This window comes from Episyrphus balteatus, chromosome 1 (assembly GCF_945859705.1).
Source record: "Episyrphus balteatus chromosome 1, idEpiBalt1.1, whole genome shotgun sequence".
Lineage (NCBI taxonomy): Eukaryota > Metazoa > Arthropoda > Insecta > Diptera > Syrphidae > Episyrphus > Episyrphus balteatus.
In genome coordinates, this window is record NC_079134.1 from 117835062 (window position 1) to 117847474 (window position 12413).

Consider the following 12413-nt stretch of genomic DNA (forward strand, 5'->3'; position numbering starts at 1 on the left):
AAGTCTACATAAAATAAAATTTTGCTGCAACAAGGTTGTTAAAAAGAATAATTTCTTTATAATGCCAGTAGAGTCAAAGCATTTAAACATATATTCGGCAGACTTCAGTAACGACCTCAACAACAAAAATCCACAAATTTTTGAAGAAAATGATGTTAAATTCAAGCTAGTTTGCTTGCCCAGTGAAAAAAAAAACATGTTTTTATACCTTTGTTACACACAGTTTAAAATTAAATTTATTTCATTCTTATCTGTTACAGTAAATAAAAAATAAAGATTAAAAAATAAATAAAGAGTTTTAAGAAAAAATAAAATAATTTGTATTCAATTTGTACTTTTATTTCAGACTCTTGCTATTTGGAGACACATATGACAGCTTTCAACACTTAAAAAATAAATAATAAATGTTTACATTAATATATAAGTAGTTTGACATACACAAGCTAAAAAAAATCTTTTAAACTAATGAAAACAACAACAAAGAAAGTTATAAATGCAAAAAACAAACCCTTTCCTGCAAATCGGTAATTCTGAATTAATATTGGTAACACCATTTTCAGGATATATCAAAATTTTTACTTTGAAACTTGATCAATACAAATATAATCAAACAAATTAAGAAACTCACCTTATATGACGCTGCCATTATTGATATCAGAATCTGTATCTTGGCCAGATTCTGATGATTTTAAATTGTCTTGGCTGTTTTCAACATCAATTGAAAAAGAGTCACTATCTGGAGCCTGGATGGATTGTGTTTTTCGTTTCTTTGGCATGCTGCCAAAATGTCTTACTGTTGACATTCTTTTTGTTTTATTTTGGGTTAATGTGATTTCATATCGTCTTTTTGAATTGTTTATAATTTAAAAAAATTTTTTTTCAAATTCGAATCTGTGTAGGTTGAGTCACATCTTTGAACAAGATGAAAAAATAAATTTAAAAGTTGATGTGAAGCGGCTAAAACTTTCATTTTGTTTCACCCTAGAGTTGCCTGACCATGAAACCAATGTATAATGTATATAACGTCTACTAACTTGTAGCTGACGTTATCGCCAAGAATTCCATTTCCTGGGCCGCAAACGCAATATAAAAAATAATGGGCAAAATTATATTTGAAATATGTAGGCATAAAGAGCAAAACACTTACCAACTCATCAACGAACTCTTTTTTTTCCAATTTCTTTTCGAATTGTACCAGTTCTTCGATGGTGTCAATTGGTTTAAAAGGTTCGATGTCTACATTACTTTCTTTTTGATTTGCACCTTTTGGTTGCTGTCCAAAATGCTTTTCGACCAGCGTGATTAAAAATTCCATTCACTGCTCCAGTTTGGAAATACTCTCTACAATGGACATCAGTACACCGCTGTTTAGAGTTCCATTGTCGATAGCTTCATTTTCATTGGATGTGGGATAGAGGTGGAATGCCCCATCATTTCCAACAACAATTAGCTGCTCCTCCGGTTGACTTTGGGTCGGTTGACGTAGTTGCTGTGTTTGGTGTTGTAGTTGTTGTTGGTGGTCTTGTTGTGGCCTTGTGGGTGGTCTTCTTGTTGATGGTCTTGTTGTTGGTATTGTTGGTATTCATGTTGATGTGGGTGTTGTTCGTATTGATGTTGCTGTTGTGTTTCCTGTTTTTGCTCTTGTCGCTGGTATTCAAAGTTCCATTGCTGAACCGGTTGGGAGTTGGAAAGCGCATATTCCCAAGATTGTTGTTGCGGTTGGGGTTCAATTTCTTTTTTGGTGTTGATCGTTTGAATAATCTGCAACGTTTAAGTGATGTCTTTTACAAATCAATTAAAAACAACAAAAAAAAAAACTTACTTGGTTGTAATTGAACCTATCTTCATCAGAATTTTTAATTTTTTTGGTTGCAGCCAGTCTCTTTTTTGAAGGCCTTGGCGGTGGTGGAATAGGATCCGCATCGCTGGTGTCACTTTTTTCGGCCATAGCTTTGACCTCTGCTAAGGCCTGGCTGTAGGTGGGAATATCTGATCTTTTAAGGATGCAACTATATTCTTTCCAGCCATCTTTAAAGCTCCCTGGTGGCGCTGTGGGGTTTTTCATGGCGGTATCTTTTTTGTTTTTCGGTGGCCACATCAATTTTCCATTGTTTTCCCAAAGCCGAGGGACAGGCGACAACAGTGATTTTCCATTCTCGATGGTTTGAACAATTTTGTAATAATTAAACTCATTCTAGAATTAAAAACTTATTATATAAAATACAAATAAAAAGAAAAACATTACTACTTACCATCGCAGATTATTTTATTAATTTTTTTTTCACAGAGCCGTTGTTCGAATCGAATGTATTTTTTTGTTCAAATGCACTGCTTTTAGGTTTGTTTGTTAAATAACCTTTAGCTTCATGTGGTGAGTTGTGGTGAATTTCAATAAGTCATTACTTACCATTGGAAATTACTGCGGTTTACACGGAGAGTGTTTGCCGTTGAAGACAAACTTTTAACTTTCTGTGGAAACTGTTGCTGTTCCTGACAAACTTTTTTGGTTCGAATGTAACTTCTTTTGGAAAAAAAAATATAGTAGTCGTTCATTTGGGACAAAATAATGTAATAATAGGGTGACCGTTCCCGATTTTCTGAGTCATATGTAAATAGTGTGAATGGCGATGTTTAGCAATTTGGCACATCAAGTGGCGAACTTTTATTAAATTTTTCACAAAAACAAGAAAAATAATAGCCGTGTTTTATTATGGATGAGGATCTAGATCAGGATCAATTTTACACATAAAGACGAGTACATACTTTTGAAGCAAGTCGTGAAGTGAATTCATAAAATTTTTGATTGTGTTTAATTTTCAAATTAATTTTGTTCGAAAAAATGTATAGGGCGAGTTGATACACGAGTGAAAAAGCATTGTATATATATTTCTATAGTACTATCAATCCATGAAAATACTTTAGCAACATCTTTTGGTAGATCTGCACTTAAATTTTCTGCATAAGGTTCAAACATAAAATAAACTAGCGATCCCAGCGGTGGTGACGCAAAATAGAAAATTCTACTTCATGAGAGTACTATAAGAATATATATACAATGGAAAAAGATTCCAGTATATTTTGCAGGTGAACTCTATACTTCACGTCGTGAAGACAAACTCTCCAATTTTTTTTCACCACGAAAAAATATGTATATGGATTCACTTCACGACTTGCTTCATAAGTATGAACTAGGCTTAAATCAATAACAACACGGCGTGACCCTGCTTTCTATCGGTATCATTTTCATTGAATCAGCAACTAGTTCCTATTTTGATAGGTAGATGGCTTTTGTACGTTCGTAGAAAAATAAGAGATGGAGTATGAATTGGATAATAAACGAACATGAGCGAAAAAGAGATGAATATACAAATATGCATCCATATCCAGATCGTTTTATTTTATCTACATATATGGGTCATCGGTCTTAGTAAAACGCAGCTAATGTAATATAACACATATTATTATTAATAATTGAAGATTTAAAAAAAATTGATTTTTCAAAAATAAATAATAAAATAAAATGCAAATGTAGCAGTTGATTAAGGCTTAACTACATTGGTTCAAAAAGTGAAAAAGTAGAAAAGTGAAAATTTTCAAAAGTAGGTACTTTGTTATAGTTGTAAAAAAAAAATATGTTTACTTCTGTATTTTTGCAAAAAGTTTTTGAAAAAGTACAAAATTGGAAATTATTTTTTTTCTCTCTTTGTAAAAAAGAGTATATAAATTGTTTTTTAGGCCAACAAATTAGCTTTCTGCATCATTTGTTTTAATTTTTCAGCCCGAAAAACTATACAACAATGCGTTTGAAAATGTTCACTTTCGTACTTTTTCACTTTCTGAGCCAATGTACATAGTTAAGACTTTAGAATGCTTACGGGTTACGGCCATATTATTCACTAGTTTGAATAGGTACATCTAGATGTAAAATTGTCAAATGTCAAAAATAAATCCAAATCCAAAATAGTTATCCCGATTTTAACTATGAAAATAGTTAAAAAATAGTTAAAAATGACTAAATTTTTCACTGTGTGATAGTGAATAGTATCTATGGACTTGGATTTATTTTTCACATTTCAATTTCTTTACATACAGATGTATTTTTTTAACTTGTGAATAATATGGCCGTTAAACTTTTTATATTGATAAAATAATACATTTTATTTTAACTTTAAGAAAATAAAAAATAAAAAAAAAAACATTTAAACGAAAATATTGTTTTAAAACAAAGTATACGCCATTTGAACAAAGAATTTGTAAAAAAAAAAAACAGAATTTTTAAATCCATTTTTTAAAACATAAATTTAAAGCAAAATATTTTTTCATGTCATGTGGATTATAATATTGTTCATATATGATGATTGGGAACAAAAAAATTAAAAAGTAAAAAAACGAAACAACTTCGAAAAATATACAGATGGTCACCATATTTTTTTGACAGCGATGCTCATTAGAAATCTGATTCGAAGCCGCCTTTACACCCCGCCTCCACAGGAGATATTTTTCTCTAACTCAATGTCTAACATCTACAAGTCTACAACATAACAATTTTTTTTTTCTTGGCTGGGCAAATTTTGTTTGGACATTTTATTTCATATGCCTCGTTCGCCAGAGGATGATGTATGATTTTTTGCGGACAAAATTTATTTTATATGCAGTCAATTTTGTATGAATACTTCTTTTTGTTAATTTTTTTCAATTTATAGATGTACCTATTGCTTGCTTTGTTTTTTTTTGCCTTCTAAAAAATAAACAACCTTTTTTTTATAAAAATCAATTATAATATCTGTTAAATAAATTCAAAATAAATAAATAAATTCAAAAATTATATACCATTTCATGAAATCTCATTCAATTCAACATAAAACATTCAAAAATTCGCAAAATAAACAATTATATTTGGTCGTCCGCTACTACGGAGACAACCTTCCTCATGAGAGGACAAAAAATAATGAAAAAACTACACTTCCATAAGAAAAAAAACACATCTGTCAAATTCGTTGTTAGACATCCGTGTTCAGACAAAATCGAAGACACGATTGTCTAACATTGAATCGTAACAAGAAATGGCGAGCCTTCACAAGACATTTCTTGTTAAGACACGTCAACATGACAAAAATTATCTCCTGTGGAGGCGGCCTGTTATATTTTTCGGTTTCAACTGATTCCAAATTGACACTGTTTGATCATATAGCAGAATAGTTCGAAGTATAAGGTAGCTGACTCGTAACCAGGACGTCCACGGTTCAAATCCCGGAAAACCCATCAAGTAAGTAAAAGTTTTTTCAAATTAAATTATAACATTGATACATATAATTGCAGAAAGAAATAATGAATGGGGAAATAAAAATAAGAAATTAATAATAAAAATTAATAAAAAACATGACTACTTTTTTTTTTCATTTCATTTTGATATACTTCGTTTAGGCTTCCACAAGTCTACGACAGTACTTTTTTAAGGTTTTGTAAGTATTCTTAGAGTTTGAGTCAAAGACATCTCTTGAAATCTACGGCTTCTAAGGGAATGCAAAACCCTGCACTTGGAAATATTATTACCTTCCTCAGAGCTTTCTGATAAAACTAAAAGCCTGCAATAAAAGACTTTTCTAGGAAGCTTATTGCATCTTGTATTTGCTTTTTTTTCTATAAGGCTTTAAAAAAATGTAATGAGTGTCTCCAATCAACTTTTATGTGACTGTTTAAGAGCCTGTCAAGCTTCTCGTTTGGGCCAAAAAGACTTCTCTATGGGCTTATACAAGCATTTTATCTTAATTGGAAATAGCTTCGTTAGTACCTTCAAGAAGTAAAATTGTTAGTTGGGAAGCCGGCAGTGATTTGGCAGTGTATAAAGTACAAGTCATTTAGGTATTTCCATTCTATGATTGCCAGTTGGAGCTGTATTCCATTCTAAACAAAATATAAAACAAATATGTAAGTTGAAAAAAAAAATTGTTTTCGAAAAATATATATTCAATATATATATTGAACTTTCAAATTGGCATCTGATATTGTTTGTACATTGATTGAAAAATATCCATGGCGATTTCGAAAAGCTTCTTCTGTGAATAATAACAAAATCAACAAAAAATAAGTCCTTATATAGGTACATATGTACGATGTCACCATCACCTAGGGAAATTATGTGAACGTGTGTGCAATCTATTGCTCCGATACACCTAGGGAAATTAGCCAATCTGACAAATGATGTCGCTTTTTGCAGCCGTTCCTCATTCGTTCTGGACATGTAAATAACTTCATTCAATTTACGCAAAATTGCATCACATACCACGGGTAAAATATTGGCAAGTGTGGGTTGCGAAATTCCAGCGTAATCGGCTGCAGACAAAGAGACGCAATACAGCCAACAACTTATGTTAAGCTGTAATTTATACTAATGGGAAATTGTATAAATTAAAGCCATACCATACCACTAACATACAACTGACATACTGACGTCTATCACCATCCAAATCCTGCACAACCATGGAACATAGTCGCCAAAATGCTTCTTTAGGGGGGTTCACATTGACCAACTTACCGGACAGACCAGCTGTCATTTGGCCTGATGGTCGGATGGCTTTTTGCGTTCACATTCATCAGACATCACATTTATCATCAGACCTTGGGTGCTTTCATAATTGCATGGTTGCTTTGTTTACATGCGGTCATTTGCGATCAGACTAATGTCAGAAAAACTATATGCGCATGTATTTTACTTTGAGTTTATGAACACTTTTTCTGTTTTGCGTCATCTGTCAAAATTTTGAAATTTCAGTTTTAATTCGTATTTTTAAAGATGGCCGAGACAGTGTTTGCAATCTATAATATATTAAAAAATTGTTGTGAAGGCCATGTTGACCAAAGTAATGGCATTGAATTGTTAAGAAGAATAAACCAAAGACGCCTTCACACAATTGCTTTAATTTTGAAGAGAAGAAATTTAAGGAGATTATTATTTTTTTTTATTCCCATTTTAGAATGACAAAATCATGCTTCAAGGTAAGAGTAGTTTTATAAATATAGAAACAAAGAATCCAATTACATATTCAAGTGCTTACGCAGGAGTTGCTCAAAGAAGTGAAAGCAATCAAGCAACCTAAGCGAAAAGGACGACCAATAGTTAGCATTGAAACTTCATTGTATGTAACCCTGTGGGGTCTCTGCAATCAAAACTGTTACAGGGAACTTTCCGATAGGTTTGATTTGTCCTTGAAAGCAGTACACGGAATAATCATAAAAACATGTTATCTTTTGCTTAAACTGACCAAGAAATACATTCGTTGGCCTACAAGCATTGAAAGTGCTCATATCTCAGAAATGTTTCAAGCTAAAAGTAATCCCGGATTCCCATCGGTTATTGGATGTGTAGATGGTACACACCTGAAGATAAACGCACCTTGCCAGGAGCCGATAAGTTACTACAATCGGAAAGGGTATCATTCCATACTCCTTCAAGTAAATGAATTTAAATAAATTTTTTTTTTAACTAAGACCAATATTTTCAGGCAATCTGCGATAGCAATCTTGTGTTTAGAGATGTGTTTTTCGGGTGGCCTGGAAGCAGTCATGATGCACATGTTTGGAGCAACAGTCCCATCGGACGGGCTCTGAATAGCAGAGACTTAAAACTTCCAAACGATATGCACATACTCGGTGATTCAGCGTACCCGTTAAATACTTACTTGATAACTCCATTTAGAGACAATGGATTCCTATCGGAGCGGGAACGTAAATTCAACTACATACATTCTTCGACCAGAGTTGCAATTGAACAAGCTTTTGGTATTTTAAAATCCAAATTCCGATGCTTGCACCACTTAAAGTTATTAAAATTAAGTAATGCTAAGTATATAGTAATGAGCTGCATTATTTTACATAATTTTATTCGAATAAAAAGCTCTGAAGATGTTGCCGTATTATTTCAAGATGACGTCCAAAGTACAGAACCAGAAATCCAAGAAAATGAAGCAGTTCATGGAAACGTAGACGCCATCACAAAAAGAGATGTTTTGTGTGAATTTCTAATGTCTTAAGAAAATTATTTGTTTTTTGTTAAATACATCGACAGAATAAAAAACACACATTTTTATGAAATAAATAACATAAATAAATTCGTTTTATTTAGTAACAAAAAAAATCAAAACATCCCTTTGGGGGAAAACTAACCATACATGTGTACATACATAAATTCATTTTTTTTTAGTAATTATTATTGGCAGGATTTTGTTTTAAGTCGTTGAGTAAAGGAACCTTTCAACGAATATTCCGCAACAAATCGTGTATATCTTTAAGACGTTCTAACTTGCCTTTCTCAATTTCAAGTTTTTGCCTTTCTAGCTCCAAAAATTCTTGATGGCGCCGCTCATCTTCTTTGTTTTGATTCTTGATGAACTCTAGCAATTTGTCGTCGGGATCTTTACGTCGTCGTTTTGGTTGCCTGCATTGCGGTTCATATGGTGTGTCTCCTTCGTCAAAGTCATAACCTCCTGCTCCTGGATGATCTTCACTAACATCAACCGGAAAGCTTGCACACATATTTTCCTCTGGAGGATTTAAGGAGTGTCTGCAATGGTAGACATTATTGAAAATGTCGTAATATATCCAGGTTGTGGACGATTGCCCCGACGTATCGTTTCGTTTTTTAACCCTCTTAAAGGTTGTAAGAAGATTGTAAAATTTTGTTTTTATATCCTCCGCGCTAAAAGGAAAACTTTCGTCAATGGTTTTAATACTTCTCAGAACAGAGTTCCACAAAATGCTCTTCTTTTTTTTCCTTCGGCAAATTCTTTTTCTATTTCCAGCCTCTTTTCCAACATAAGTTGGATATATTTGTGCTCCCAAACAATTTTATCTTCCATTTTATAAGATTAGAACTATTTTCCAAACATTTCTCTAATGTTTACAAATATTTTACATTATTTACCTGTAGACTCCAAGAAATTCGCGGCTATTTTTGTTATTTTGACTTGAACCTTGAATTTTCAATCAAAATTTTGACAGATATGAGAAATAAAGGAAAGCTGTATCATCTTTCACATCACGTTCTCTCATTCTTTAAGTTTAAATTTATTGCGCATGGGAATTTTTTCATTTGCACATTTGCGCTGCAAATATTTGCGTTTTACATTTATGAACACCTGACATTTGTCATTTGCATTAATGAAAGCTTTGCTTTCGTCAGACTTGCGCAACCATGCATTTATGAAAGCACCCCTCATTTCAGAGCCTAAATTCTTTTGTTTTTTTTTTGCTATCCTTGTTTGATCGTCTTGTTTTGAGTGGACATAAATTATAAATCTAGAAAATCGTAAATAAAGTTCCTACTACCTGATTTCGAAGATGGTGGATGTTCTGGTTGCAGCCCTTGTCGTGGACAAAATAATAGAAGAAATGGAGCAGGAAAATAAGAACAAAAAGAAAAACGAATTTGGGTTAAAAAATGGGTGCAAAAAAAAACTAAGTGGTCATCTTCCCATTTAGTAACAGACCTGCAATTGACCCGTCTTGAAGACTACATGAACTATTTAAGGATGAGTGGAGATACGTATGATGAGTTGTTGACCAAAGTTAAGCCATTTATTGAAAGGCAAAACACTTTTATGCGAGATTCAATATCTCCCCGCTTTTTGGCAACAGGACGCAGCTACTCCGATATGCGATTCTCTACATTCATCGCAAAGTCAACTTTAAGCTTAATAATTATTCGTAAAGTCTTAAAACATTTTATTGTAGTAAGTACCTAAATCCAAAAAAATAAATCCAAATCCATAATATGTGGGTGATAACATAAAATAATTGGTATCTTCGACAGATTTTTGATCTTGATTAACATTTTTGCAGACCCTAGGAGGATTATTGAAAAATAAAGTGCATTTAAAATGCACTTTACTCCGTAAGGATGAAACCCAGACAATACATACTGTTGCCATTAGATACTTAAAGTATGCGTTTTCAAGAGCAGTGTTTAGCCAGAAGGGAACAATTAAACCATCTTGAACTTTACTTTGTCATCTAAAAAGAAAAAGCAATGATGTGGTTACGTTTTTCACTAGAGTCTGCAATAATTTCGCTTACAAATCAAAGAAATAAATACTTAATTTGAATTTGTATTTTATTTGTATCGAAATTGAATTAAAAAAAGGGTGATAATTTTGTAGACCGGGTGGCGGCTGCAGAAACTCTCAACTCATCGAGTTAAACAAAAATTCACTTTTGTAGTAAAAGATGACTCTGAGTAACTTCGAAAACCAGAGGTCTTCCCGTCCGCATCCTGGCAGGATTGGCGTAGCAGGGTGAAATCGGGTGCATTTTTTAGGCACCCTTCAACTCATCGAGCTAAAGAAAAAAATTACCATGGTGGTCTTAGACTCAATTAGTGTATCACAAAGCCACAGGTCTTCCTTTCGGTAACCTGGCAGGAGTGGCGGTAGGGTAGGGTTGCCAGATATATTTTGACGAAACTAGTAATCGAGATGCAAAATCCCGGACTTTCCCGGACAAAAAAAATACAAAACTAGGACAAAAAAAAATGCATAACTTTATAAAAAAAAATAACCGAACAATCCTATTAAAATTTAACTAAAAATCACATTTTTAACCATTTTTTTCTTATTTTTTCACAAATAAAAAAATAAATAAAAAACTCTGAGACAAAGTTTGGCCTTCTCGGTACAGTATTATAATAAACATTTGAGCTATAATACTACAAAAGTTGCAATGCAATTCCAGTTAAAAAAATTTTAAAATTCCATTGAAAACCAATTGCGCAAAATTTTAAACGATTTAGTTAAATGCAAATAAAATTTTTAGTAAGTTACTAAGTTAAGAAATGGTCTTTTTGACTTAGCAACTTACTTAAGTGGCTTTAGATTTTCCTTAATCGTTTAAAATTTTGCCATATTGTATATTTTTGAGTTTTGATTATATTGGAACAGAATACAAAACAGAATTGAGCAGATAGTAAACCAAAATAAAAACGCCTCGAACTCGATTCGTTTTTTTAATAATAAGGGTCAATTTTTCAATAGTCGGTTAAACCTCAGAGCTTATTCCTAGGAATAAAAGTTTTTTTTTTATATTGACATGTATTCTTATGATAGTCTAACTGAAGATTAAAAAATTAGGGCTAAGGCCCAATTTATTCACTCTCCATTATATTAAAAGTCTCCATTAAAAATTAAAAAACTGTCAAATCGCATACAAATTTTAAAATTTCCCCTTTTTAATGACGGTTTTAAATTTAATGGAGAGTGAATAAATTGGGCCTAAATGAATTAAGAGTAGCATACAAGTAGTGAGATACTTAAAGGCTAGAAAAGAGTACAATCCCGGACAATTGATAGAAACCATCCCGGACGTCCCCCACACAGCCAAAAAAGAGTACATGTCCGGGAACACCCGGACGGCTGCCAACCTTACGGTAGGGCGCATTAGAGTGGTCGATTTTTAGGGCCCTCCTAACTCATCGAGCTAAAAGATGAAATTGGTGTCAAATGAAAGGTAGCAATGTCTTCTTTAATAATTCACAGGTCTTCCTGGCCAAATCTTGGCAGTTTTTGCACGCGAACAGCTTTAAGGTTTGAAACGATGAAAATGAGTTTTTTGTTAAAGTCTTGTTTTTTGGTGTGTTGACCGTTGATTTAAGAAATTGTTTTGTTACCAAATCAAAGATAATAACATGAATTTACTAAATCCATAAAAAAAAATTAGGAATGTATTAAAAATTTCTAAAAATAGACCATTAGAATGTCAAAAAATACCTATATTTCTGAATAATTAATAAAAAAGTATGCTCTGCATTTCTATAGTTATCAAACTTTAGTATGAAAAAGATGCAAAATCGAGGGTTAGAATGTCTACTTTTATATTTCAGAGGTCTTCCAAGTCAAAGCTTGGCAGTTTGGTCACGTAGCCCATTTTAAGTCTCAATACTACTAACCCCATTTGATTTTTTTTTATCTCTTTTTTTCTGTGTTTACCGACTGTACACCCTAGACTTGTCGAGCTTAGGGATGAAATTGGTAACAACGAAAGGATGGAGTTTCTTCTTATATAATTCAGAGGTCTGCTAAACCAAAAATTGGTGGTCTATTTTAAAGTCAGAACCTATTTACGCGGTTTTCTTTTTTTTTTTTTTTGTGTTGCTCTATTGTGCACGCGTCGAACCATCGAGCTTAATAGAAGATGAAAGTGGTACCAAACGAAAGGTTAGAATGTCCTCTTTTGTGATTCAGAGGTCTTCCAAGCCAAAACTTGGCAGTTTGGTCATACGGGCAATTATAAGGTTGCAACATTTTTTTTTCTTTTTTTTTTCTATGTTGACGCGGTTGGGCGCGCGTCGGACCATCGACGTAGTTAAAAGACGAAATTGGTACCAAACGAAAGATATTTGTTTGCTCAGTTTAAGCATGGGCATA

The 12413-nt window shown here is 32.8% G+C and overlaps 2 protein-coding genes across 2 annotated transcripts; one reads left to right on the forward strand and one right to left on the reverse strand.

The window, feature by feature from the left end:
- Positions 1-1446: 1446 nt before the first annotated feature.
- LOC129910330 (putative uncharacterized protein DDB_G0268364) lies at positions 1447-2065 on the reverse strand. Its single transcript, XM_055987670.1, has 2 exons — positions 1823-2065; positions 1447-1761 (listed from the first exon to the last, which is right to left on the reverse strand). Exons 1-2 carry the CDS (start codon positions 2063-2065, stop codon positions 1447-1449), a joined length of 558 nt encoding a protein of 185 aa, XP_055843645.1.
- Positions 2066-6975: 4910 nt separating this feature from the next.
- LOC129910340 (putative nuclease HARBI1) lies at positions 6976-8587 on the forward strand. The gene is made up of 3 exons (XM_055987682.1): positions 6976-6996; positions 7060-7452; positions 7503-8587. Exons 1-3 carry the CDS (start codon positions 6976-6978, stop codon positions 8028-8030), a joined length of 942 nt encoding a protein of 313 aa, XP_055843657.1. The 3' UTR covers positions 8031-8587.
- The last annotated feature ends 3826 nt before the right edge of the window (positions 8588-12413 follow it).

Bases quoted from the DNA above. Each gene is read 5' to 3' on its own strand.
- LOC129910340 (XM_055987682.1), top strand. From the start codon at position 6,976: ATGACAAAATCATGCTTCAAG. The intron at 6,997-7,059 runs GTAAGAGTAGTT...GTGCTTACGCAG, and splicing joins TGACAAAATCATGCTTCAAG to GAGTTGCTCAAAGAAGTGAA. The intron at 7,453-7,502 runs GTAAATGAATTT...CAATATTTTCAG, and splicing joins ATCATTCCATACTCCTTCAA to GCAATCTGCGATAGCAATCT.
- LOC129910330 (XM_055987670.1), bottom strand. From the start codon at position 2,065: ATGAAAAACCCCACAGCGCCACCAGGGAGCTTTAAAGATGGCTGGAAA. The intron at 1,762-1,822 runs GTAAGTTTTTTT...TAAACGTTGCAG, and splicing joins ATAGGTTCAATTACAACCAA to ATTATTCAAACGATCAACAC.